The 25,855-nt window shown below is 37.8% G+C and overlaps 1 protein-coding gene and 1 pseudogene across 5 annotated transcripts in view; one reads left to right on the top strand and one right to left on the bottom strand.

The window, feature by feature from the left end:
* The window catches only part of WWP1 (WW domain containing E3 ubiquitin protein ligase 1), an 83,019-nt gene that overhangs the window by 21,003 nt on the left and 36,161 nt on the right, over positions 1 to 25,855 (top strand). For 3 of the 5 annotated variants that reach the window (XM_088149152.1, XM_007432314.3, XM_088149151.1), the window contains exons 2-6: positions 19,336 to 19,426; positions 21,592 to 21,733; positions 22,846 to 22,970; positions 25,467 to 25,604; positions 25,692 to 25,758. In XM_088149152.1, the coding sequence (XP_088005278.1) occupies positions 19,357 to 19,426; positions 21,592 to 21,733; positions 22,846 to 22,970; positions 25,467 to 25,604; positions 25,692 to 25,758 (542 nt within the window). In that variant the 5' untranslated portion in view covers positions 19,336 to 19,356. Of the gene's footprint in view, positions 1 to 15,001; positions 15,145 to 19,335; positions 19,427 to 21,591; positions 21,734 to 22,845; positions 22,971 to 25,466; positions 25,605 to 25,691; positions 25,759 to 25,855 lie in introns of all 5 variants that reach the window. The other 2 variants (XM_088149150.1, XM_015888776.3) reach the window with 2 other exon arrangements.
* LOC148214765 (uncharacterized) lies at positions 511 to 2,738 on the bottom strand (annotated as a pseudogene).

Genomic DNA, 25,855 nt, shown 5'->3' with positions numbered 1-25,855 from the left:
GACTGGACCTCTCCCCTCCTATCAACACCAACTGTAACCAACCCCGGAGAAAGGAGGAGAACCAGCACAGCACAGTGCCACCCACCCCCAACTCCCAAAGTCGGTCCAGAAGGATACCATGATCGATGGTATTGAAGGCCGCTGAGAGGTCAAGAAGAGCAAGGATGGAAGCACTGTCCCCATCTTGCTCCCACCAGAGGTCATCCATGAGTGCAATCAATGGCGTCCCAGTCCTATATCCTGGCCTGAATCCTGACTGAAAGGGGTCCAGATAATCCGCTTCATCCGGAGCCCTCTGAAGCTGCCGTGCGACCACTTTCTCAACAACCTTCCCGAAAAAGAGGAGGTTGGAGACTGGACGAAAACTATCCAGATTAGCTGGGTCGAGCGATGGCCCCTTGAGAGGGTGCACCACCACCTCCTTAAGAGCCAGCGGGACCACCCCCTCCCTCAAAGAGGAATTAACCACCACCCAGACCCAATTACAAGCCCTCTCCCAGGCAGCCTTAACTAGTTGGGGGGGCACGGATCTAACACAAAAGTGGCCGAACTAACTGCTACAGGAACCCTGTCCACGTCTTCAGATTCAACAGGCTCGAACTCCTCCCAGATAACCATGCAAGACTCAGCCCCCGTAGCCTCCACTGGCCTTGCATCAAGGCTGGAATTCAACGCAGAGCGGATGTGAGCAACTTTACCCACCAGATGCTCAGCATATTCCTCACAACGGCCCTGAAAGTAGACCCCTGAATTACTCCCTCCAAGGAAGGCCCAGGTCACCCAGAACAGGGCTGCCGGGCAGCAATCTGCAGATGCAATAAGGGCGGAGAAATAATTACATTTCGCCGCCCTTACTGCCATGAGGTAGGCTCTAATCATGGCTCTAGCTCATGCTTGATTGTCTTCACTCCCCGTCTTCCGCCAGCAGTGCTCTAGGCGTCTCGTAGACCTCTTAAGTTTCCTCAGCTCTTCCGTATACCACGGGGAGCTATGGGAGCCATGGGCATGGAGAGGCTGCTCAGGCGCGATCTGATCGAAAGCCATGGCTGCTCTCTCGTTCCATGCGGCCACTAAGGCTTTGGTCGGACGGTGCAGCAGACTACCTGGAACAACCCCAAGCTCCCTCTGAAACCCAGTTGGGTCCATCAGTTGCCTGGGGCGGGCCGATCTAATAGGCCCCCCCTCCCTGCAGAGGAGGATGGCGCCAGAGAACTGGAGGCTCACCAGGAAGTGATCTGACCATGACGGGAGAAACCAATACTTCCCCCAATTTTGGAATGCTCTGCAATTGCTCCGACAGAAAAACCAGGTCAGGCGAATCACCACTATTATGCATTGGGCTCTGGATGACTTGGGACAGGCCCATGGCTGTCATGGTCGCCATGAACTCCCAAGCTACCTCTGCCCCTGCCCCCACGAAAGGCAGGTTGAAATCCCCCAAGACCATAAGCCTGAGGAACTCCACTGCCAACCCAGCTACAGAGTCAAGGAGCCCAGGCAGGGAAGTTGCTATGTAGCAGGGAGGCTGGTACAGTAGCAGCAGCCCCAACTGATCCCTCTTAGAGCCCAACTTAACAAATAGAATCTCGCACCCGGCAATCTGAGGAGCAGCGCCCCTGAATGCCTTCCAAGTATCTTGGATGACCACCGCCACCCCACCACCCCTACCCTGGGGTTTTGGCTGATGCCACACCCATAAACCAGCTGGGCACATCTCAGAAAGGGGAACTCCCTCCTCCTCTCCCAGCCAGGTCTCCGTAATGCATGCCAGGTCAGCTTTCTCTTCCATGATCAAATCATGGATGAGGGTGGCCTTATTACAAACTGACCTGGCATTCAGTAGCAGCAGCCTGACAGCCCAGGGCCTTGAAAGTCTGCCAACCGGGGCCCAGAAGTGAGCTTGAGCTGGAATGTGCCACAGGAACAATATACCTCTGGTCCGTTCCCCGTGTGCGGCCTGCTCTTCGTCTCCCGCCAAATTTTCCTGTACCTATCACTACCGTGATGTTACAGCCTGCTCCCACTCCTCCAAGATCTCTCCCTTCCCCCTGGCTAAATTGATCCATACCCAAGTCTGTAGCCTCCCCTCCACCAACCATACATACACCTCCAGTTACAGCCTTCTCCTGGGCTGTCAACCTGGGGTGCTTCTGCTTCTATTTAGCACTCAGCACCTCCAGAGAAACAGCCCACTCCACCCTATACTCTCATCCTCCCCCCACCAATCCACTCTCACTTGATTGGCAGGAGCTCACACAACCAGTATCAAATAACTCTGAGGGTGATCAATCAATCCTCCCCTCAGCTCTCACCTGCAGGCAGGAAACAGACTCTATTCAGGGGAAGAAACACCCTCTCCTACCCCCAATCACAGTCCATCTGTCCACGGAGTCTGCGGATTTGCCAGTCCCTCCATTTGATTCTCCAACCTGCAGAGAAGGCAAAATGGCTGCACAGGTAGACAGGGAGGGGAGCTACAGCTGCAAGGATAGAACTGAAAATGACACCTCAGCCCAACCTCGCATCCACTGCAGCCCATTCCCTATCCCCCCAAATTCTTTGATCTTAATTTCCAAATTGCCTTTGTTGCCTCTGCTGTCACCACACAAGCTCGCACTTTCCACACCAGCCAGCTAAAAGCCTCCTCTGTTGTTGCCGGTGTGCTTTTCTCCATTGCCACGCGGTCGAATGCTGCTCAGTGCGCCATAGCTGATCCACACGGTGCGGCTGTTCCACATACCCGGTACACCTAGCAATCCAGTTTTCTGACTGCCGGTCCTGGGAAAGCAGCACTCCAGCCAGCAATCCAGCCAGCAGCCGCCCAACCAAGGAGATGAGCCCCCGCACGACATGTAATTCTGTTCCAAACCACGGCCCAGCTTAATGAGGGAAATGAATCTCATGGGCTTGATAAAAAGCAGCATCCACCGAGTCCAGTGGAGGAAAAGTCCATAGAAACTCCACCATCTCTTCATCTCACCCGCCAAACTACCAACCTGCTGCAACATACTAAAAACAAAGTACCATTGGGACCTACTCTGCAACACACCCAGCCTTGGTGCCATCTTAAAAAAAAAAATTGACATGTTGATGATGTTTGTGAAAGTGTTAGTAGTCTGCAAGAGTAGACCAGACCATGAAATCAACTCTACAGGATGTCTACAACTACTTTTATTGAGATTGGCTATAATAACAGAAACTTGCAAGTCTGATTGTATTGTATCTCTTCCTCCTTATAGTTCAGTGAATTAGGAAGGTATCTATCTGAGCCACTCCTGAACATTATCTGGATGTTTTGAACTTTAAAACCACTTTAGTCCCTGTTCCATAGGTAACAGAGCCTGCATAGCTCCATCAAGGTCATCTTCCTTACTCTCTACAGTTCCAGAGGGAGTTTGAAGCTTGAAGCTCTGTTGCATAGTTCAGTTGAGGCCTTAGTCACTGCTTGAAATGAACAAGCAGCAGTGGCCTTGCATTGGTTTGTACCTGTATGGAAACTCTGTGCATATAAATCCTGGACAGCCCCGTGGTTTTCAGTGGCACTTCAGAAAATGAAATGGTACAAAAGATGTCTGGAATGTCACTTGGAGGAAGATAAAGAATGAATCCAATCAAGTAGAAATAAGTACCTATGGTAGAGGTTACTTTCTGGTATCCTTCTAGAGTGGATTGGGGAGTGGGGGGGCATAGTGTTGCAGAAGTTTTCATTTGTTTGAGCCCGGTTCCAGTTAAGTGTTGGTTGGAGGGAAGAGGATGAGCCCTGGGCCTCTGTCTTAGGGGGTGCCTCAGGGCTCAGTTCTTTCCCTGCTCCTGTTTAACATTTACAGGAAGTCAATGGGTGAGGTCATTTGTTAGCATTGGGTTAAGAATCATCAGTATACTGATGATACTTGGTTATTGATCTCTGCCCTGCATCATCCAAGTGATGCCATTGAAGTTCTTTTCCAATGCCTTGAGGCTATGAGGTTTTGAGGATCTAGATGGGGAAAAACAGGCTTTGACTCAAACAGACTGAGTATCTGGGCTTCCTAGATCTGTAGATTCTCCTAGTCAGAGTTGGTGCACAATTTGGGGGTCATCCTGGACTCATAGCTGTTGCTTAAAGAGCAGGTAGCAGCTGTGCCCAGGAGGGACTTTGCACGACTTTATCTTGTACACTGGTTGAGCCCTTTCCTGGATTGGAAGGCTCATGCTCATTCATGCTTTAGTCACTTCCCGGTTGGGCTATTGTAACATGCTCAACATGGGGCTACTGTAAAACAGTGTCACCTAGTGGTACCCAGGAAATGTGCTTTCTGACATTTGCCCTTTGGAATAGCATTCCCCTGAGATCCAGATGGCCCCAATCCTGTTGGCCTTCTGGAAGATCTTGAAGACATAGCTTTTCTCTTAGGCATGGGGCTAGGTTGTTTAGTGGAAGCTAGTATATATGTTATTTTGTGCTGTGAGACAGTGTGTGAGGAGCCTTGGTAATATTTATGTGTTGCCTTATGGCCTTTACATTGTGTTATTTTATGTACAAGTGTTGTTAGCTGCCCAGAGTTACTTGATTAAGATGGGTGGCTATGTGAATCTTTAAAAAAAAAAAATAAATTATTCTGGACCATCTCTGAGTAAGGATTGGGGCACTGTCTTACAGTGATTCTCCCTTTCCCCCACTTGCAGAGGTAATCTTACAGACTTGTATTGAGTGTCTGTGACTCTGCATCTCCCCGCCCCCCAAATTCTGCTGTGTTGCCTCATCAGGTTGGGTAGTGTTCCTGGGAAGGATGAGCAAAGAACTCCAGAAGTATATGCCAAGTGTATATAATCCTGGCAGAGTCACCCATTTCATGAAGGTCATCCTAGCTAAAGCAAGCAGGCACCTATATTGGGCAGCAGTGTTAGAAATATGTTGAAGGTAGATGTTCACTTTAGTGATAATGACAAGGCATCATTTCATATTGCATGGGAAAAAGTAGTGGTAAACCACTCCTGTGCTTTATCAAGAATATCACATGGATAGATAGAATAAAGGGATTGTTGATATAGTGCTAGATAATGGGTCCCTCAGAAAAGATGTTTTCAACATGCTACTGAGGATGAGCTAAGGATCTTTGAGAGTACTAATGGAATTTATGATGTGGCTAGATTAAAGCCTTTGGAATATCTAGTTGCTTATGATGCCATGCAGGAAAAGAAAATACAAAGCTGCAAAGACAGAATTACAGTGGAAACATGGAACATAACATGCTTGAATATGGGAAAGCTCAACATAATGAAAGATGAAATGAATAACTACATATTTACATCTTAGGCATGAACAAATTGAGCTGGAATTGGACACTTTCAGTCAGAAGATCACGCTATTTACTATCCAGGGCATGAAAAACAAGGATTGGTATTGCTTTCATAGTGAAGAAGGATATAGCAAAGGAAGTAAGTGGGTACAATGCAGTCAACAACCGAATAATACCAAGTAGATTTCACAAACAACTCTTTAATATGGTAGTTATTCAAGTTTATGCTCCAACCACTGATTCAGAAAGTTGACAACTTTTTTGGTAAAGTTCAAGGTGAAATTGAGAGAACATATTTGTATCTTGTATTTGGAGAACATATTTGTACATCTTGTATTTGGAGATTGGAACGCCAGCATTGGAAATATTGAGGACAATGTAGATGAACTGTATGGCCTAGGAAACCAACATGAAACAAGAGAACATATCAGTTTCTGTCATCCAATGATTTCATTGCTAACACAATCTTCTAGGTGCCAACAACCAAAAATCCCTGTATACATGGACATCACAGAAATCAAGTTTACTATATTAATGGTAGAATAATACAGAGAATACCTGAGAATTTTCAGGTATAAAAAATACCGTGGACAGCCAAGAAAACAAATGGATCATTGAACAAATCAACCCAGAGGTCTCACTTGAGGCACAAATGACCAGGCTCAAATTATCCTATTTTGGACACATTATGCAAAGACCCAGCTCTCTGAAAAAGGCTGTAATGCTGGGGAAGGTGAAAGGAAAGAGAAGAAATGGATAACCAGCAACAAGGTGGATAGTTACAGTGGTGATGGGGGCACTGTTGGAAGAGCTGAAGGACCAGGTTAGGGACAGATCATCATGAAGAAAATCTATGTGGTTGCTAAGAGTCGACAACAACTTGTGGCACATTATCAGCCAATCAGTCAGTTGGTAGAAAGAGATGGAAGTACTCAGTTATAACAGCAAAGACATGGCCAGGATGCAACAGATCATAAACTTCTCATTTGCAAGTTCCAAGTTAAGCTAAAGTGAAAGAAGAAATCCAACCAGTTTCCAGAATTTGATCATATACCCACCATTTTCAAGGTGAATGTCAAGTATTGCTTTGAAGTCCTGAAACTCATTGATATAAACCAAAGGAACTGTGAAATGAAATTTAAAAAGTTGTTAAGAATTAATGTGAAAAGATACTGCCAGAGACCAAGAAACAGTAGAAAGCAGGCTGGATGTCAGAATAAACTGTGGTAATTGGCAAGAAGAGAAGCAAAGCCAAGAAAAACAACCCAGGAAGGAACTTAAAGAATTTCAGAGCACTATTAGAAGAGACAAGAAGTAATACAAAGACATCTGTAAAGACATTGAAGACAGAAACAGACACAGACACAGAAAAACAAAACAAAAGATCTCCAAATTTAGGCATTTCCAACCTTGAACTAGTATACTATATATATTGAAATAATAAATAAATGCTAAAGGATACCAATGGACAGATGGAAATTGATTTTTTAAATATAATTTTTATTAAATATTTTAAAAAGATAAAAACTAATATAAAGTAAGAAAAAGAGAAGAAAAGAAATCAAAGAGAAAGCTAAAAGTGTAAGAAAGGGGAAAAAAAAGAAAAATGGAAAAGAAAGAAAAAAGATACAAAGAAGTAGCTTCTAATCTTCTTTATAGCAGTTATAAGTACAGTTATAAATTTACCTCTTACTGTTTGGTTACACCTCTCTTCTTTCTATAATCTATCCTGCCTTATCATAAAAACCATAAATCATAAGTTCATTTTCCCCCTATTTTATGCAAAAAGTCCATAAGGTATTTCCAGTCAGCAGTAAATGTAGATATTGTCTTTTCTCTGATCAAAAAAGTCAATTTAGCCATCTCAGCAAGTTCCATCATCTTCACCATTCCTCCATTGTTAAAACCTAAAAACCAAAATTTTTAGCCCACTTTATCATACATTCTTTCACTTGTTCTTTTGTTTCAAATTTCAATAAAAGTTATACATTTTAGCAATTACATGTTCATCATTTGTACACAATTCTGTTTCAAACTCAGTCTTACAATGTTCAGAACCATAAATTCTTTTGTCTAAATTTTCTAATAATTGTAAATAAGAGAACCATTGACAAATATATCCCTCTGCCACCAGTTCTTCTCTTGATTTTATTTTACATTCCCCTTGACAAAATTCTAGCATCTCATAATAAGTTAGCCATTTGTGTTTGCCTATTCTTTCTCTTCTATAAATTGCTTCTTGTGCTGAGAGCCACAGAGGTGTTTTTGGGCACAACCTGGGTTTGTATCTATTCCATGTTCTCAATATGGCATGTCTAACAATGATTTTTAAAATCCACATTAACTTTGACTTTATTGCACTACAAATGTCCACGACACCCAAATCTCAGGTCATGTCTTTCTGATTCCAAAAGGCTTCTATTTCTAAGCAGCACCCACTCTTTCATCTAAACCAAACAGCAAGCTGAAAAATGCAATTTCAAATCAGATAAACCTAATCCTCCTCTTTCCTTTGTATCTTGTAACATCTTATATTTAACTTGTGGTTTTTTCCCCTGCCACACAAATTTAGATATATCCTTTTGCCACTGTTTAAATGGTGCATCAGTTGTCAAAACACGTATTAGCTGGAACAACAACATCATTCTAGGCAAGACAATAATTTTTGTCACAGAAATTCTCCTAGCAATTGCAGTTGTAGTTTCTCCTATCTTAACATGTCTTTTTAAAACTTCATTCCATGTCTTAACATAGTAATTTTGAAATAATATACAGTTCATATTTGTCATAGTGATACCCAGATACTTTACCTTTTTCTCGGTCTTAAAACCTGTTTTATTCATCAATTTGATCTTCTATTTTCATATTTTTGTTAACATCATCTTCTGTTTATTAATCTTAAAACTAATACATCAAATTCTTTTAATTTGCCCATTAATATTGCAATTCTCTTTGAACCCACATCAAGTCATCTCCAAAAGCCCTTAATTTATAAGTTTCTTTTTTAATCTGTACTCCTTCAGTCCTCTCATCTTGTCTTATATCTCTGTTCAGTATTTCAAGAAACAAAATAAACAAGAGAGGAGACAGTGGGCATCCCTGTTTTGTTCCTTTTTGTATCTCACAGGGTTTTGTTAGATCTCCATTAACAATTATTTACGCTTTCTGTAAAATGTAAATTGATTTTACTCATTTTATAGAATTCTCTCTAAAATTTGTATTTTCTGAAACCTTGAACAAGAAAGCCCACTTCAAATTTTCAAATGCTTTCTCTGCAACTAAGAAAATCAATGCTGCATGTTTTTCATTATGTTGCTCCAAATATTCCAAAATGTCCAACACATTTCTAGCATTGTCTTTTAAATGTTTCTTAGGTAAAAACCCACATTGAGCCTCATGAATAAATTCTTGCAAAATTATTTTCAGACTATCACCTAAAATCGTTGTGAACTTGTCATTTATTCAATAATGATATCGGCCTATAGTTTCTTGTGAAAGTCAAATCTTTCTGGCATCTTTCTGTCCTGTAGGATAGAGTTCATTGTGTTTTGTAAAAGTTGTTAAAGTTCAGTCTCAAAACATTTATAATAAGAACTGATAATCCATCTCGTCCAGGCCTTTCCTAGTTTAATCTTTTCTACAGTTTCAGAAACTTCTCTTACTGTTATAGGAGAATATAATGTTCATAATCTGTCTCTGTTCCTCTGTAATCCTTAGTAAATTTTGTTTCTTTAGATATTCATGTATTTTCTCTAGAGAGATGTTACTTCCTCTATACAAATTGGAATAATATTGATGAAATGCTTTTTGTAAGCCTGCATCATTTATTAATACAGTATCTCCCTCTTGTAATTTCAATATCATTTTCTTTTCTTTTTTTCTTTTTGTAATTTATATGCTAGCCACTTTCCTGGTTTATTTGCAAACTCAATTTTTTTTTTTTTTGCTTTATATGATTCATTTTTATTTCCATTTCTCTTACTGTTAACATAGATAATTGTTGTTGTAAAAGCTTAATATGTTGAGAAATGCATCTCTGGAAATTTCTTTAATTCTTCTTTTCTCTTTATTTCATCCAAAATAGCTTGTGTTTTCTCTTGACTTTTCTTTTTAAGTTCACTATTATGTTGTTTAAAATAACCTCTAATAAAAATTTTACTTGAGTCCCAAACCATTCTTAAATCAGTGCCTTTGCCTAAATTATTTACAAAAAAATCTTTTAATTTCTTTTTATTCTCAGTCCTCCACTATTGCTTCTTTCTGTAGCAACATTTTGTTTAGTCTCCATGTAAAAGAATTGGGTTTTTTTTTATAAACCAAACTCACAGGATTACGATCCAAAAAAGTCTTTGGTAATATCTTTACTTTAGAAACCTTAGTAGCCAAGTTCTTTGAAATCCAAATTATGTCTATTCTTGAAAAGGATCTATATCTTTCAGAAAAGTAGGTATACTCTCTTGAATTGTCATTTTTCTGTCTCCATATATCAACCAGCCCTAAATTGTCCATCAAATCAAAGAAAACTTAGTAATTTGCCTTGAGTAATTTTAATATTTTTCTCAGAAGTTCTGTCCAATTGTGGGGAGATTACTCCATCCCAATTCCCCATCAAACACCAATTTTTATAAGAGAAACCTATTAACCTCTTCATAAATCGTTTAAAAAATAATACTTTGTCCTCACTTGAGGCATAACTTCCCATGTCAAAGTCTTAGTCCCCTGTGAATTAACTTCCACCTCAACAAATCTACTGTGCTCATCAGTCAATACAAGTTCTGGTTTTAGTTGAGGATTTATATACAAAACAACTCCCTCCCTCCCTCCCTCCTTTTTCTTGTTCCTGCTGAAATAAATTCCTCACCCAATTTTTTATAAATGAAATATTTATGTCCTTTTTCTAATAAGTGTCTCTTGTAGGCAAATTATATCTTGTTTTAATTTTTTCAAATAATTATTTTTTTTCTTTTGAGGAGCATTTGCTTCATTTGTATTCCATGTTAAGCATTTGTAATCCATAATTAAGCCAAAAATACAGAAAAACCAATACCTGAAGTGCCTAGTTCAGTATCATCCCTTTCAGTTTCTTGTTGCACCTGTTGCAGTTTTTGTGAAGTCTCTGCTGACACATCCATTTGAATCTCCTCCAATTCCTCTTTGAATTTTTCTAGAAATTCCCTTGCCTTCTGGAACTAAACACAATTTCTAAAACAATCCTGTTATGTCTAAGATGAATGGTCTTTTCCTGCCTGGCTGTTCTTCGAAACATTGTTGTTATAGCTAAAATAGACACTCTAGGAATTAAAGGATCGTACCTATGGCCAGTGAAGGAAATGGAATAGTGGACTAAATTATTTGACCAAATGACTGTTGATCTGATCAAACAAGTTGTCTCTTAGATTGCCACTTGCTAAAATGTCTCTTTGACATTGGAAGATTTGAGATAAATTATTATGTAAAGCAGTATAGGGCTATTTGAGTCTTTGCGGCAGGGCAGAGGACAGAAAAGGTGCTTGTTTGCAGTCCCAATAACTACTGTGCAGCTGCTGCTTCTTTGTCATAATATATACAGTCCTTGTAGTACATGAGTTTCCAACAATGATTTTATTGGTGGAAGTTTTATTTTTTAAAAATACAAACAACAGAATTACTTCTGAGGTAGCTGTTTTTACCTAAATCTGCAAATAGAAAAACAGCAACTGAGGCCTCTTATATTCAGAAAGTCCACCGATTTAACATTCCTAACTAGAGTATTTGGTATATAGCTATTTCTACTCTTGATACAGTGGAGCAGTTTCAGACAGCACTCTTTAGAAAGAGGATAGATATCTAGGAGCTTGTGAACAAGAGAGCAAACAGAAACAGACATTTTGTGAAGGTGTTTACAAAGCCTAGTTCAGATCCTGCTGAAAAATAAATACAGAGAGAGTTGTAGTGGTGACTTCATAGGTATGTGCTATGTTTGTCGATTTAACAGACAACCATGCAAATTACACCCTTTGCAAATGAAGGTTTGCATTCTTGCTGGAATATAAAGTGAAAGGCTTTATATTGGAGGCCAGCTCTGTCTGTCTGTCTGTCTGTCTGTCTGTCTGTCTGTCTGTCTGTCTGTCTGTCTGTCTATCTATCTATCTATCTATCTATCTATCTATCTATCTATCTATCTATCTATCTATCTATCTATCTATCTATCACATTTATATAGCCACCCATTTCACCAGAAGTGACTTTGGCCAGCATACAACAATCAGATAAAACCACAATATTAAAACCATTATTATAAAAACAATCATTATAAAAAATATAATCATTATTAAAAATTTAAAAAATAGAATGTACAAACAACAAATGGAGAGAGAAGTATAGTAACCACATAAGACCCACAATAGGGGAGCTACCTTAAAATGTCGCTGTTTCTCTGGGACCCCCAAGCCTGGTGACATAACTAAGTCTTGCGGGACTTCCTGAACATTAACAGGAATGGGACTTTGGGGGGAAGAATGTACCATAAGGCGGGTGCCATGGCAGAGAAGGCCCACCTCCTGAGACCCATCAAATATAGGTCCCTCACAGGTGGAACCTGTAGCATGCCCTCTCTGCCAGATCTAATGGAACAGCCTGATGTAATTGAGGAGAGGCGGTCCCTCAGATAACCTGGTCCCATGCCATGAGGGCTTTAAAGGTCAAAATCAGCACCTTGAATTGGACCCAGAAACAAACTGGCAGCCAATCTTTGAGACTCATCAAGGAAAAGGAAGAGAACACGGGCTTGCACAGAAAGCTCTCCATGAAGCCAGCAGAATGAGACTTCTAGGGGTCAGGCCCACTAGGTAGACCACACGCTAGAATGACCTAACCATAATAATGAAAAAACATGAGAAAACCTGTCCACTATTTAGTGGATTCAGAAAGTTACAAAAAAAAAAAGAAGATCAAAATTGTAGATAGGTGAATACTTTTACATGGGTCTGAGATCTGGCCTTTGTTAATTGTAGATATGAGAAAGCATGTGTTGTGTACAGGGCCATCTGTATTGAAAGTACAGGCACAAAAGATCTCAGAAGAAAGTATGAAAAAAAGATTCATGAGTCTGTATTGGATGAAGAGTAAGCATAGTTGGACAAGCTGAGAAGCAATTATAGAAGCAAGGTTATATTATAGGAAAATAGAAGCAAAGGCCAGTAACTGAGAGGACAACAAACTGGTACCTCAACCCTGTAAGGTTTCATCTTTGTGTCAGAAAGACAAAACTTAGAATGCAATGAGGCTGGCAAGGAATTCAAAATATAATGTGAATTTGGGTATGGGTGTGGGTGTTTGTATGTCCAAAGTACAGTAAAAGAGGCTATTGCTGTGTTGTGTAGTGGAATAAGCGGGAATAGGGAGAAAGCAGAACTGATTCACACTTTCTTTGTATTTCTTAATAGAAAGAGAAAACTTTCCCTTGCATGACTGAGGAATGGAGTGGGGATTAATTAAAAAAAAATCCTAAAAAGAACTCTCCTGTACTTCCTGGGATAAATTATTAGTGGTTCCTCATTTTTTTAGGAGGTCAGGGAAGCTGCAGCCCAGAAACAGTGCTTTTCTCTAATGGCCCTGATTTCTGTAATACCCTTCTCCCTAACATTAGGCTGACACCTGGAAAATGGTAAAAAATTGAAATTTTCTAGAGACGTTTTGAAGGATGATGACATTGGTGCCATCTGTAATTTGCCATTGTTGGTTATTGCTTTTACAGTTAATATTTTTCTGCACTACTGTTATATGTTTTTATGTTTCTTTAAAGAAGTTAACTGCCAGGAATCTTTGTTGTTTGCAATGGCATGCAAAAGAAAATTCCTAGACAACTGTTGAGGTGCTAGAAGACTGGAAAAGAGCTAACACTATTTAAAAAGTGGAAGGGGGATGACCTATAAAACTGCAGATCATTTAGTTTAATGTCTGTCCTGGGTAAGGTACTAGAATAGATTGTCAAACAGCATGTCTGTGAGGACTCAGAAAAGACTGCTATGATTTCCAAGAGCCAATATGGTTTTGCCAATAACAAGTTATGTCAGGCTAACTTTGTTTGCTTTTTTGTATGTTTATTTTTAATGACAGACTAGTCTGGTAAACCAAGAAAATACTGTGAATATATTGTCCCTTGATCTTAGTGAAGCATTTGACAAGATTTCACATGATACTCTTGTGGATAGGTAAATAAATGTGGGCTAGACAGTACTGCAGTCTAGTGCACTTGCAACTGTTTGAGCAACTGCATCCAAAGAGTGCTTGTAAATATTTCAGCATTGTCCTAGAACCAAATATTGAGTGGGATACCCCAGGGCTCTGTCCTCAATCCTTGCTGTTCAAAATGTTTACAAATTACTAAGAGGATGGAATGGAAGGGATGCTTATAAAATTTGCAGATGACACCAAACTAGGAATATTGGCTAATACCTTCTCTTTATAGGCTTGAACATTGGGCCAAATCCTGTAGGATGATATTAATCTGTATAAGGATGAAATTTTGCATCTGGATGTGAAAAATCCAATGCATAGATGTACAATTGATAAGACCTAGCTTGGTAACACTGTGTATGAGAAGGAATTAGGGCTTCTGGTGAGCTACCAACTGAACATGAGCAAATAGTGTGATGTAACAATTAAAGCAACCAGTGCAAGTTTAACAGAATCATTGTTATCAGATCACCTGAAGTAACAGTGCCAGTATAGTCCTGCACTGGTTAGATTACACTTGGAAAACTGTCAGCTTCTGGGCTCACTTCAAAATGGACACGGAGAAGCTGGAGTATATACAAACAAGAGCTACTGGGATATAAGGGATCTGGAAAAAAAAAACATTATGAAGAATAGTTACATCAGCTGGGCATGTTTAACTTGCAAGGAATAAGATGGGGGCAAGAATACAATAGTTATCTGCAACTATCTGAAAGGCTGCCATGTGGAAAAGAGGATGGACTTGTTTACTGTTGAAACAGAGCAGGTTGACGAACATATTGAAATTAGAAGAAACAGACTGAATATTAGGAGGAATTTTCTGATGGTAAGAGCTGTTCAGCAATAGAGCAATTTGCCTAGAATGGCCGTAAACAACCTCCTTGTTGGAGGTTTTGTAAATGGACTGGATGGTTACCTGTTGGGGATGGCTTAGTGGACATGTGCACTGAACAGGGGGTTGATTTTGATAAATAAAGTCCCTTCCAAGTCATACATTTGTTGATTCTATGTTTCCAGAAGTTTGTTTTCCTCTAAGACTTCCAAATTCTTGTGGGAGGTGGTGATGTGTTTACTTTTATCTAGTAACGGGTAGATTACATATGTATTGACATTCTGTTATCTAGAAAAGTGATGAAGAGAAATATGTTCTTCCTTTGTGTTAATGTGGTATAATGAGCTTAGTGGTTAATTATCTGTAAATAGGTCTTTGATAGTTCATTGGCTTCCCTTCTTGTTTCAGACTTTTCCCAGCTGAAATTATCACCCTGTAGACATTTCTACAATTATATCAACTGTAAAAACCTTATCTTGAAGTTAAATCAGTTAATTTACATTCTTCAACTCTTACAGTTTCCAGCATGTATCATTCCAAGATGGAATATATGTTTCTTATGTATGTTGATCTGACTTGGTATCTTTTCAATGTAATCAAATAGAATGAATTTGCTTTGGAATGATATGATCTTTGTTGTTTTGGTACTTGAACTACGGTTTGAAAACTGCAGTGAAAGAAAACAACATGGAGAATGAGTGATCAATCTGCTGTTACTATGGAGCTGCACTATGCTCTGATGTTTCAGTTAGGAAAATAATAAGTGAAAGAGAGGAATGGTAGAGGGGAGAAACAGCCCAGAGCAAGATATTGAGGGTGAGTTACCATCCACACTTTTTAATTATTTTGACAGTTTTGGTTGAAGTCTGTATGAAACTGCTAAATTTGTAACATTTACTAAGGTACTTGTTTTCACTAATGTTGATTACTAATCTAAATATGGACTATCATTTCATTTCTCTTATGCCTTTTACATTGTAAGACTCTAAGGGCAGGAACTGTTGCTTCTAATTATAAAAGCTGCTCTGAAAGCTTTTTGGCTGAAGAATTAAGTATAAATGCTTTAAAAATAAATCAATACGTTATTTTTGTCTTATGTAATATTAGCAATAAACAGATTTACTGTTTGCATCCCAGAATGTCAGCTATTTTTCATTCTTTGATTATTAATTGGTAATCTATTTGAATCATTAACTTGAGATCTAGCTACATTTATTTTTGACTTACACAATTTTGTACCATTTAGTATATTTACAACTTTTGTAAATATTTAGCAACCTTTTGCTATATTTTAACTAGTACTTATTTACATACCTGCTATATGATTTTAATTCAAGAACAGCAAAGAGTAAAATATTTTGTTTTTAATTTGAGAATAAGAGAAACATGGTTGTAAAAATGTAGTAAAACTTCATTGTTTTTGTTTGAGATAAATTGCTTCGCATACATCATATAGACTGCTTGCTTGCTTGCTAGCTAATGGCCGAGCAACCAGAGAAGGCCAAGTTCTGATGCCAGTGTAGTCAACAGTTACAGGAAATCTACTAGGTAAATATTGGAAAGACAAAATTAAAAATAACTGTCCCAGCATCCTGATACCGTGATAAAATATTATTCTCTATGTATAAGTTTATTGCTGTCAGTGAGCAGTCACATAGGGAAACAAGACAAAACAATAAAAAAGCATATATTTTGATTTACATAGTTAAAAAACCCTAACCCCCTTCTGTATAAAGTGGTGGTGGCTGTAAGAAATTTTGCAGTTCTAGAAATATTATATATATCCAATCTGGTAACATAAAGCGAACAAAAATCATTCTCAGAAGAGGTGTTAACAAGTAGAATTATGAAGATAGGGAACAAGTTGTTATAGAAAGGACATTGAAGGAACATGTTGGTTAGAGTCTCAGGTTCCTCTAAAACACAGGGCAAATTCACTCTGCAAAAGTGGTACTATCTACCTTCCCTGCAGTATTGCAGAGGGCAAAACATTAAAGCAGGCCTAAGAGAGAGCTCTACAGTATGTTGGACAGTAAATATTGAATAAGTAATTTACTGGTGTAAATGGTTTGCTGTTTATATCTCACCTGTATAAGTTACCTAGGTCACACTGATCTGCCTAAAGAGCTATATGTAACACCCTCTACCTGATTGTGGTATCAGCAGGAAGCAAAATTTTTCTTGTATGGGGGTGGGGTAGAGGACCTGAAGGGATTAGCTGGAATCAGATGCTAATTGCATTGAAGATGACTGGGAAAGAAGAATTGGAGATTGTCTTGCCTGAGACAATATATTGTATGATTTATTTTACTTGGTACAAGGAGATCCCTTTAAGAGCTATCGTAGTTGATTCTGCTGTGTAAGAGAATTGGGCTGATAGATTATCTCCAGTTTAATTTGTAAAAGCTTTCACAGGTTTCTGATTGATATCTTCATAACCACATAATCTCTATAACTTTTTCATTAATTGGGAGGCAATAGGTAAATGACCTGTTAACATTATAAACATGAGGGTAGCAAACATTTTTATTCTATCATAGTTCTGGTAAGCATGTAAATTGACTCATTTTATTGCATCAATTTTATATCTATCTACCTATCTATCTTCCTAGCATTTTTCCTGCAGGTACAGGACCCACTTTTCTTTTTTCTTTTTCTTTTTGATCAACCAAATGTTGATCCATTGTTTGTGACAAATTAATCGACTGGCTTGTCACCCGAGCCTGATGTCATGGGCTGAGAGAGAGTGACTGGCCCAAAGTCACCCAGCTGGCTTTCATGCCTAAAGTAGGACTAGAACTCACAGTTTCCTGGTTTCTAGCCTGATGCCTTAGTCATAGACCAAACTGGCTCTCTTTGCATCAATTATATATCTGCTATATATCAGTATATCAATTATACTGTTCAAATACAGTATCATGTTGCTGTGGCATTTAATACTATTATCCTTTTTATTTTTTAAAAAATAGAATTCCATATATGCATAACCTTTCAGTATGTATTACATACAATGGTGCTTAAAGGTTTGTGAACCCTTTTGAATTTTCAACATTTCTGCAAAAATATGACTTAAAACATGATCTGTTCTCCCTCCACACATCCTAAAACTAGATAAAGAACCCAATTAAACAGGTGAGTCAAAAACATTATACTTGTTCATTTATTTATTGAAGAAAATGATCCAAAGCTACATATTTGTGTGTGGCAAAAGTATATGAAGCTTTGCTTTCAGGAACTGGTAAGCCCCCCTTGGGCAGCAATAACTGCACCTAAACATTTCCAATAGCTGTTGATCAGTCCTGCACATCACCTTGGAGGAATTTTAGCCCATTCCTCCTCACAGAACAGCTTCAACTCAGAGATGTTGGTAGGCTTCCTTGTATGAACCGCCTGCTTCAGGTCCTCCCCTAACATTTCTCTAGGATTAAGGTCAGGACTTTGACTTGTACACTCCAAAACATTAATTTTCTTCTTCTTTAACCATTCTTTGGTCACATGACTTGTGTGTTTTGGGTTACTGTCTTGTTGTATGACCCACTTTCTCTTGAGCTTCAGTTCATGGACAGATACCCTGACATTTTCCTGTAGAATTTGCTGCTACAATTCAGAATTTATTGTTCCATCAATGATCCCAAGCCATTTTGGTCCAGAGGCAGCAAAGCAGACCCAAACCATGATACTGCCACCACCATTTTTCACAAATGGTATAAGGTTATTTTCTGGAATGTAGCATTTACCTTTCAGCAAACATAATACTTTTCATTCAAGCCAAAAGTTCTATTTTGGTCTCATCCGTCCACAGAGCATTCTTCCCATAGCCTTCTGGCTTATCCATGTGGTCTTTTGCAAACTGTAGATGGGCAGCAATGTTCTTTTTGGAGAGTAGTGACTTTCTCCTTGCAACTCTGCCGTGCACACCCTTATTTTTCATTGTTCTCCTGATTCATGAACACTGACATTCACCAAAGCAAGAGAGGCCTTCAGTTCCTTAGGTGTTACCCTGGGGTTCTTTGAGACTTCCCGAGGTATTATTTGCCTTGCTCTTGGTGTGATCTTGGTGGTTGACCACTCCTGGGGAGGATAACCCTGCTGTTGAATTGCCTCCATTTTACACAATCTGCCTGACAGTGGACTGATGGAGTCCAAATTCTTTGGAAATAGTTTTGTAACCTTTTCCAGCCTGGTGAGCATAAACAATATTTTTGGGAGGTCCTCAGAAATCTCCTTTATTCAAGCCATAACACCCTTCCACATACCTGTGTTGTGAAGATCACACTTCGATAGTAAATACCCAGAATTCTATTCTTTAAATAAGACAGGAACTCCCATGGTCACACCTGATTATCATCCTGGTTGAAACACCTGACTCTAATTTCCCCTTCAAATGAACTGATAATCCTAGAGTTTTACGTACTTTTGCCACATACAAATATGTAGCTTTGGATCATTTTTCTCAATAAATCACCCTAACCTTGTGTGGAAAACAGGTCATGTTTTAGGTCACATGTATGCAGAAATATTGAAAATTCAAAAGGGTTCACAAAATTTTAACAACTACTATGCCCTTGGGACATTCAGAAGTGCTGACTTGCTCCTACCTGCAACACAGCTGGAAAATGAAAACAGATATAAAAACTACTTAAGTGCAAAGTGTCTGCTCTGTGGACTATAGAATAAAAAGTGGTGGATGCCGTTTACTTGCGTCAGTTTCAATTACTTCATGGCAAATTGGGCTTCTTTGCGAAAAAGTGGAGGGGTGTCAATACTTTTGGCTACATCTGTAGTATCACATTGGAGTCATAGTTTATTCTATTTAAAAAAATGTGGCAATAATATCAAAAATGTATGTAAACATGGCTTAAATTGATAAGACAACGAAGATAATGCTAATAGAATAGTTTTATATACACTTGTTAGGAAGTAAACCTAATTAAATTATTATCTGCTGATTGTAATTTTAGTTGGGTCATGGGAATGTGTAGTCAAATATTTTCTTTTTTTCAATAGGCTGAAAGTGCATCCTCTGATATGGCTGCAGCCTCCCCAAGATCTGGAAACAGTAATAACTACAATGGAAGACTACAAATGCAAGTAACTAGTAAGTTAAAATCTACAAATGATGCATTCTCATTATTTGCCCTCCCATTGATAAATAAAAATAGATTCTACTTTATCTCTAGTTTTATTCATCTGTGTTGAATATACATTTCCCTGAAGTAATTAGTCCAGATTTAATCCTTTGCAGATTTAAAGTTATATTCCAAATATTTGTTATCCCTTTAAAATAGAAGTACTGCATATGTCCTATTAGTTTGAACAAAGAAGAATGGCTGTGGTATAGCTGTCTCTGTTCAATATTTCTAAAATTTTGCTCCTTTTGAATTTATCTTTATATATTTTTAAAAATAAACAGAATAATCAGTCACATACCAGGGTGAGTTAACATAATGATGCTCCAAGTGTTGTTGAACTTCTGTGTGCCTTGGCTTTAGTCAGATGGTTACCTGTAGTTGATTGGGAAGATTACTTTTCCTTCCTTGAGTTTTGTAGAATTCAGTTTAAACAAACCTTAATATGATTAATCATAATGTTCTTTGTAGAAAACTGCTAGGTTCAGTTATCTGTCCTGTGTTTCCTAAGATTACATATTTTCTATTCCCTGAATAATAGTGCTGTGCGTTCTGTTTTATTTGTATTTCATAGTCAGTAACTATGACTTTTAGTTTTTATAGTAGCACGGCTACTATTCAAATTGATTTTTAATCACCTTGAGTCTTTCTGAGCCTTCCCTCAGTATCTCTTTGTTTATTTACATTGCAGCAGTTGCTGATGGAAGATTGGGGGGTAAATTCAGTGAAAGATCTGCTTTGGGAGTTTAATTAGGTCCCAAATCTTGCCTATAAAACTTTATAGCATACAGGTGTTGTACTTCATAGATCTTCTAGAACTTTATTAAGAGCTTACAAATTCTATATTCCAGATTTCTGCCTTCACTCTGAAGTCTTGAGAAAAGTCTGGACATTTGTAAATTAGGGATTGGCATATAGCTTCTTTCAAACTCTGAAATGTCCTCTTATTTACCTGTAGTGAAAACACTAGCTATTTATATTTACGTTCAGTGGGGAAGATGTTACTGTCAGTGATAGAGTAGAATTTTTACTCTTCTTCCTGTCATTTAGCTTCTATGCAGAATTTGCAAAATTTGCGAGAGATGAAAAAAATGTATCAAATTGGGATATATAAATATCCTCTAAGTTTTTAGGACAACTTAAGGCATAGGTTCAGACCAGTTTGAACCCAGGGCATTTTTTGTTTGAAGTGGTGTCAGTTATTATAAAGCAAAGGAGCTGCCCACTTCCAATTTTCACTTCAGCCAAAGCAAATGTACTGTGTTAACAGATATAGTTACTGGAAATACAATTACCTACAATTTGAGTAGTTTTACTTCTTTAGAAAGCAAAATAATAGTCTTTGGGTACAAGAAACCAATTCTCCAGTTGTAGCTTTCATGTATGGATGCATTTTTTGCTTTTATAATACATATACAAAACTAGATTTAAGATCTTTTAGAGATTTCAGTTGAGAAAGAATGGGAATTTTAAACAGTTACTGATGATAGAGTTATTGGAAACCATCTTTAGGTCTTAAAGTTTGTTGTGTGATAACACAATACCTGTCTGTAGACATGTTGCTATAGTAACTTTTATAAAACATTCTATGTCAAGAGGTTATTTAAGGAGTTGGAACCATCTTCAGTGAAAATATAACTTAGGCAATGAACAGTTAATAAAAATAATGTACTGATTTGTTACTAGTGAAGTATGAGGGACAACTTCAAATAGATCTATTTATCTGCTTATTATCACACTCTTCCAGTAGTACTCATCTGTGAGGTTGGTTTGTTTTTTTTAACATGGCTCCTTTTAGCTAGATAAAAAAGGAAGTGTGAAGTGTGTTATTGTTTCTGGATCCCAACTGTCATGCTGGAACATATACAAGGGGTTTTCTTGGGACAGAGCAGAAGTCTTTTGATTGTCAATATGTTCTAAATTAGAGCACTGAAGTACTTCTAGGCAATTTTAATATACAATATATACTATTTTGTAATTACAAAACGTGCACTTGGTGTGGATGGTTACATTTTCCAGATAAGTGGCAAAAGTAAGCTCCCCTTGTTCGTTATTGTTGAATAGATGCATTGTAATTAGTTGTCATTTTCTAAAAAAATTGTTTCTGGTAGTTTTAAGCAATGTTTTTTTTTAGTTTCTAGTGCCAAATTGAAAAGAAAAAAGAACTTGTTTGGTTTAGCAGCCATTTATACAGAACTAGTAGCAGACAATGAAGTGAAGAAAACATCTAAATCTGGCAGTTCCTCAAATCCAAAATGGGAAGAACAATTGACTGTGTAAGTAGAATGTTTTTCTAATTACAATTAACTATCTCTGATGTGTATAACTTTGTATGTTCTTTGAAAGCTGACAACTCTTAATGGCTCAATGTACATGCTGAACAAAGTTCATATGTTGGGGGTTGATCTCAGTCCTCTGCTCACGCATCCAATACTATTTAGATAATTCCAAATGTCCCAGAATAGATGTGCAAGCTCCAGACCTCTTAATCAGACTAGATAGCTTTTTTTAAAAAATGGAAAAGATGAGGGAAAAACAGTGGTTGATATGCAGTTAGTCACAGTGTTATGATGGAATAGGAGAGTAGATTCTGTTAGGTACTGTATTGGTTTTGGGTTGCATCCAGGATTGTCTCAGCTACTACTGGGATGAAGAAACAAACAAAAGTTAATCCCCATTTTTGAAAATATAAAAGTTAACAGTAACCTGCATTGTTTCTATCCATAAAGGAAATACAGGTAGATGGAAAACATGTATAAAGAGAAGCATTGTTTTTCTATTAACAAAACTGGAGGTAATACTGGATAGCATATTAAAATAAAATAAAAATAAAAATCAAGAGAAAGCAAATTTGAAAGCTTTACCTGGGAGTTGTAGAGAGTATATCTTTAAAGTAAGAAATCCTAATTTTGGTTACCTTTGCTTTTGTGCAACTTCAAGAGTACTACATTAAGAAGTTAGATCCTAAACTGGAAGAATTGTACTATCTGCAGTTGGGCTTTTATTTCCTGATAATACTATACATTAATGCAGAAAAAAATATATACAACAACAAAGCAAGCAGGTAGTTTGAGTACTGAGGGGAAAAAAGGAAGATGGGGAAGTTACTTTGAAAAGTATATGATAACAGTTAGAACAGTGTGTATGTATGTATTATATTTAGGTTATTTATTTTGTTACCTAATTTTAAGCATTTTAATTATTGAATTGAGGGGCTATAAACTGTAATATAATTGTTTTGATATAATATGATCTAAACTTGTTGCTTGCTAAATCAAAAGAAAATATTCAAATATAGTAATTGTTGCTTTGCATGTTGGGGATTATTAAATTAAATATGTGCAGTAATGTATGTCCGATTATAAAAAGGAAATTTGTTTATCTATAGGAATGTGACTCCACAGACCACTTTGGAATTTAGAGTTTGGAGCCATCATACTTTAAAAGCTGATGCTTTGTTAGGAAAAGCCACTGTAGATCTTAGACAAGCTTTGGAAGTTCATAATAGAAGATGTAAGTTACAAGTTTACATAGAATCCACTAGTTATCTTGATTGTTTTTTTATATATATACTGTACCTTGTGTTCACTTTATGCCTTTAAATATAGCTGCAGTAAATGTGATAAGATAGTAATTCCCTCTGAACTAATTATGAAAAACGGACCTTTCTTACAAAATAGATCTTTTCTGTTGAAGATGCTAATCTGTATAATCTGAAAAAAAGTTTCTTAAAATTATCCATAAGAAATTACAAAATTATACCAATCATATCTTTCTGAGTGCATAAGAGATTATAAAGATTTAGGTGTCAGTTATGTTGAGATTATTAGGAAGTGTAATCTGAACCAAATAACTTTTAAGGGTCAATGAACAGAGAGAACCCATAGGACTTTGCCAGTGGAGTTCAACAAGAAAGTGGCTAGAAAAGCTGTGTGTTCTGAAGGGCTGTGTGCTAAGCTGAAAAGGGTGTTTTCCGAATAGCTGCTGATTGTGAGGAGTGTTTCCTAAAACTATTCCTTGCCTATTCTGGTTAAGTGAATGATTGCCAGTTTTTGTGTAAGCAGGGAGAATTAACAAGTTTAGGAAAGAAGTTTGGTGGAAGGGAAAAGAGAAAAGCCCCTAACAAGTGGATAGTGTGTACTGTCTGTGAAGGGAACAGGAAATAAAAGCCTTATGAAACAAAAATGAATGGAAGAGTAGTCAGCAGTTGTGATGTGCAATTCTTGTCCTTGTTTTTGGTCCTGCCCCCAAACTGGTATGCATCTGAAGCAAATGAAAGCCTGTAGCTATTCTTCAAACAAAATGTAGATGATTGGAGCAGTGAGTGGCTGCACTTCAGCTTAAGAGAGAGGATAAAGGGTTGTCAGCTCAAACAAAGGAGGTACTACAACAGGCGCTGAAAGAAGAAAACCTATAAACAAAGATGTTCTCATGAAGGAATTAAGTCCACTGGATAAAAGTGACTATTAGAACATAAAAATGTAAAAAGATTCTACATCCCTGATCTCCGGCCCTTACAGAAGAAACAGGCTGGGTCTGGTCCTTCCTACTGGAACATGCTCAGAGGGTAGTCCTGGAGATTACATTACCTAGATTGTTGACCTATGGTTTTCCACAGAGTTCTATCATATCTCCACATCTACATGAAAACTTTTGGGGAAGTGATTTGAAACTTTGGAGTGAGGTGCTATCAATGTGCGGTATGTGGTTCTAACTCCAAGGAAATAATAACTTTGAACAATGGGCTCCGTAAGAAAAACATGAGCCAGTTTGGTGTAATGGTTAAGGCAACAAGCTAGAAACCAGGAGACCATGAGTTCTAGCCCACATTAGACATGAAGCCAGCTGGGTGACCTTGGGTCAGTTACTCTGTCTCAGGAAGAAAAAGGAGAAGAAAGTCCAGATAAGATGGAACTGGAAGTTGCGCTACCTCAGAAACTGTAGATGTGGAGTTTGGGAGTCATCCTTGTTTACAGGTGGCAGCTGTAATGAGAAATACATTTGCACCATTGCAAGTAGCATACTAATTGTACCTTTCTTGAACTGTTCAGATTTAGTGACAGTCATCCACATTTTGGTTAGAATTCATCTTGACTGCTACAATGTGCCCCTTGATCAGTGTCCGGAAATTGCAGTTGTGCAAAGTATGGTAACCTGGTTGCTAACTGATGCAAAGTACAGGGGGTTGTATAAATGCCTGTACTGAAAGATTAGTACTAGCTTTGAGTTGCTTACTAGGCACAATATAGCATGCTGATGTTGACTTTTAAAGTTCTTACATGACTTAGGACCTAATTATCTGTGAAACCACCACTCCCACTATGAACCTAGCTGGTTACTTAGATCAGCAGAGGCCCTTCTGAAAATTCTCCTGCTGCTAAAAACTTGACTCTTAGGATGTTCTACTGTATGGTTCCCAGGTTTTGAATGGCTCCCTAAGGAGATGCAGTTGGTTCCCATTCACCCATTATTTAGGAAAATGTAAATTCACATTTTCTAAGCTTATAATTGTTAATTATTTTAATGACTGAGTTTAATTTTGCTTTTGCTTTTAATTGTATTCATTTTGGTCTGTTTGTATTGTATTTTTTATTGTTTTAACCCATACTGAATATTAGAATAAATAGAGAGATGGAATATAAATTCAATAATAAATAAACAAATGATGCAGTAGGAAGGAGGAATGAGAAAGCTCCATTTCATAAACAGCCTTTAATCTGTGTGAGTTGTGGTTTAAATGCACAAAAATATTTTGCATTGCACATATCCAGTTAGACATAGTGCCACAATTATTTCAGACTGTGCTTCATAAATTGTGGGGTACACTATTCAAATTTTCCATAATTTGATAACCAGGCTGTACAAATGTGATCTTAATATTTGAAATGAGTATTCCAGACATACACAGGGTTTTTTCCACTACATAATTAAGTAGAGTTAGATCTGAAAATGCATCTGCTGTTTTAATAAGTGGCTTTTTTTTTCCCCCAAACACTTTTTTTCTGGTAGTAGAACATGTCAAAGAACATTTGAAGCTCTCACTGGAAAATAAGAGTGGCTTGGTACAAACAGGAGAACTGATAATAGTGCTTGATGGTTTGGTGCTTGAAACAGAATCTCTTTCAAACCGCAGCTCACTAGTAACCAGTAAGTTAAATTCAAGGGGATTAAAATTATTATCTCTTAGTTTAAGAAAAGAAATGGAGAAACCTAATTTTCTGTTTTATTGTTTAGTAGAAGTCCAGCAAAATGGTGATGCTTTACATGAAAACAGAGAAACACCTGCAAGGACCACTTCCAGGTTAGATTTCTTTAGAAGAACCTTTTCTGGAAACTGTGATTATCTACTAAATATCATTGAATTGAATTTGCAGAATATCAGATTGCATTTTAGACTT

The sequence above is a fragment of the Python bivittatus genome, unplaced genomic scaffold (genome assembly GCF_059951505.1).
Source record: "Python bivittatus isolate LINGU-HERP-01145 unplaced genomic scaffold, Pbiv_v1 ctg000590_np1212, whole genome shotgun sequence".
Taxonomy (NCBI): Eukaryota; Metazoa; Chordata; class Lepidosauria; order Squamata; family Pythonidae; genus Python; species Python bivittatus.
The sequence above is the reverse complement of the archived record's forward strand: the minus strand, read 5'-3'. Positions and strand labels throughout refer to the sequence as shown.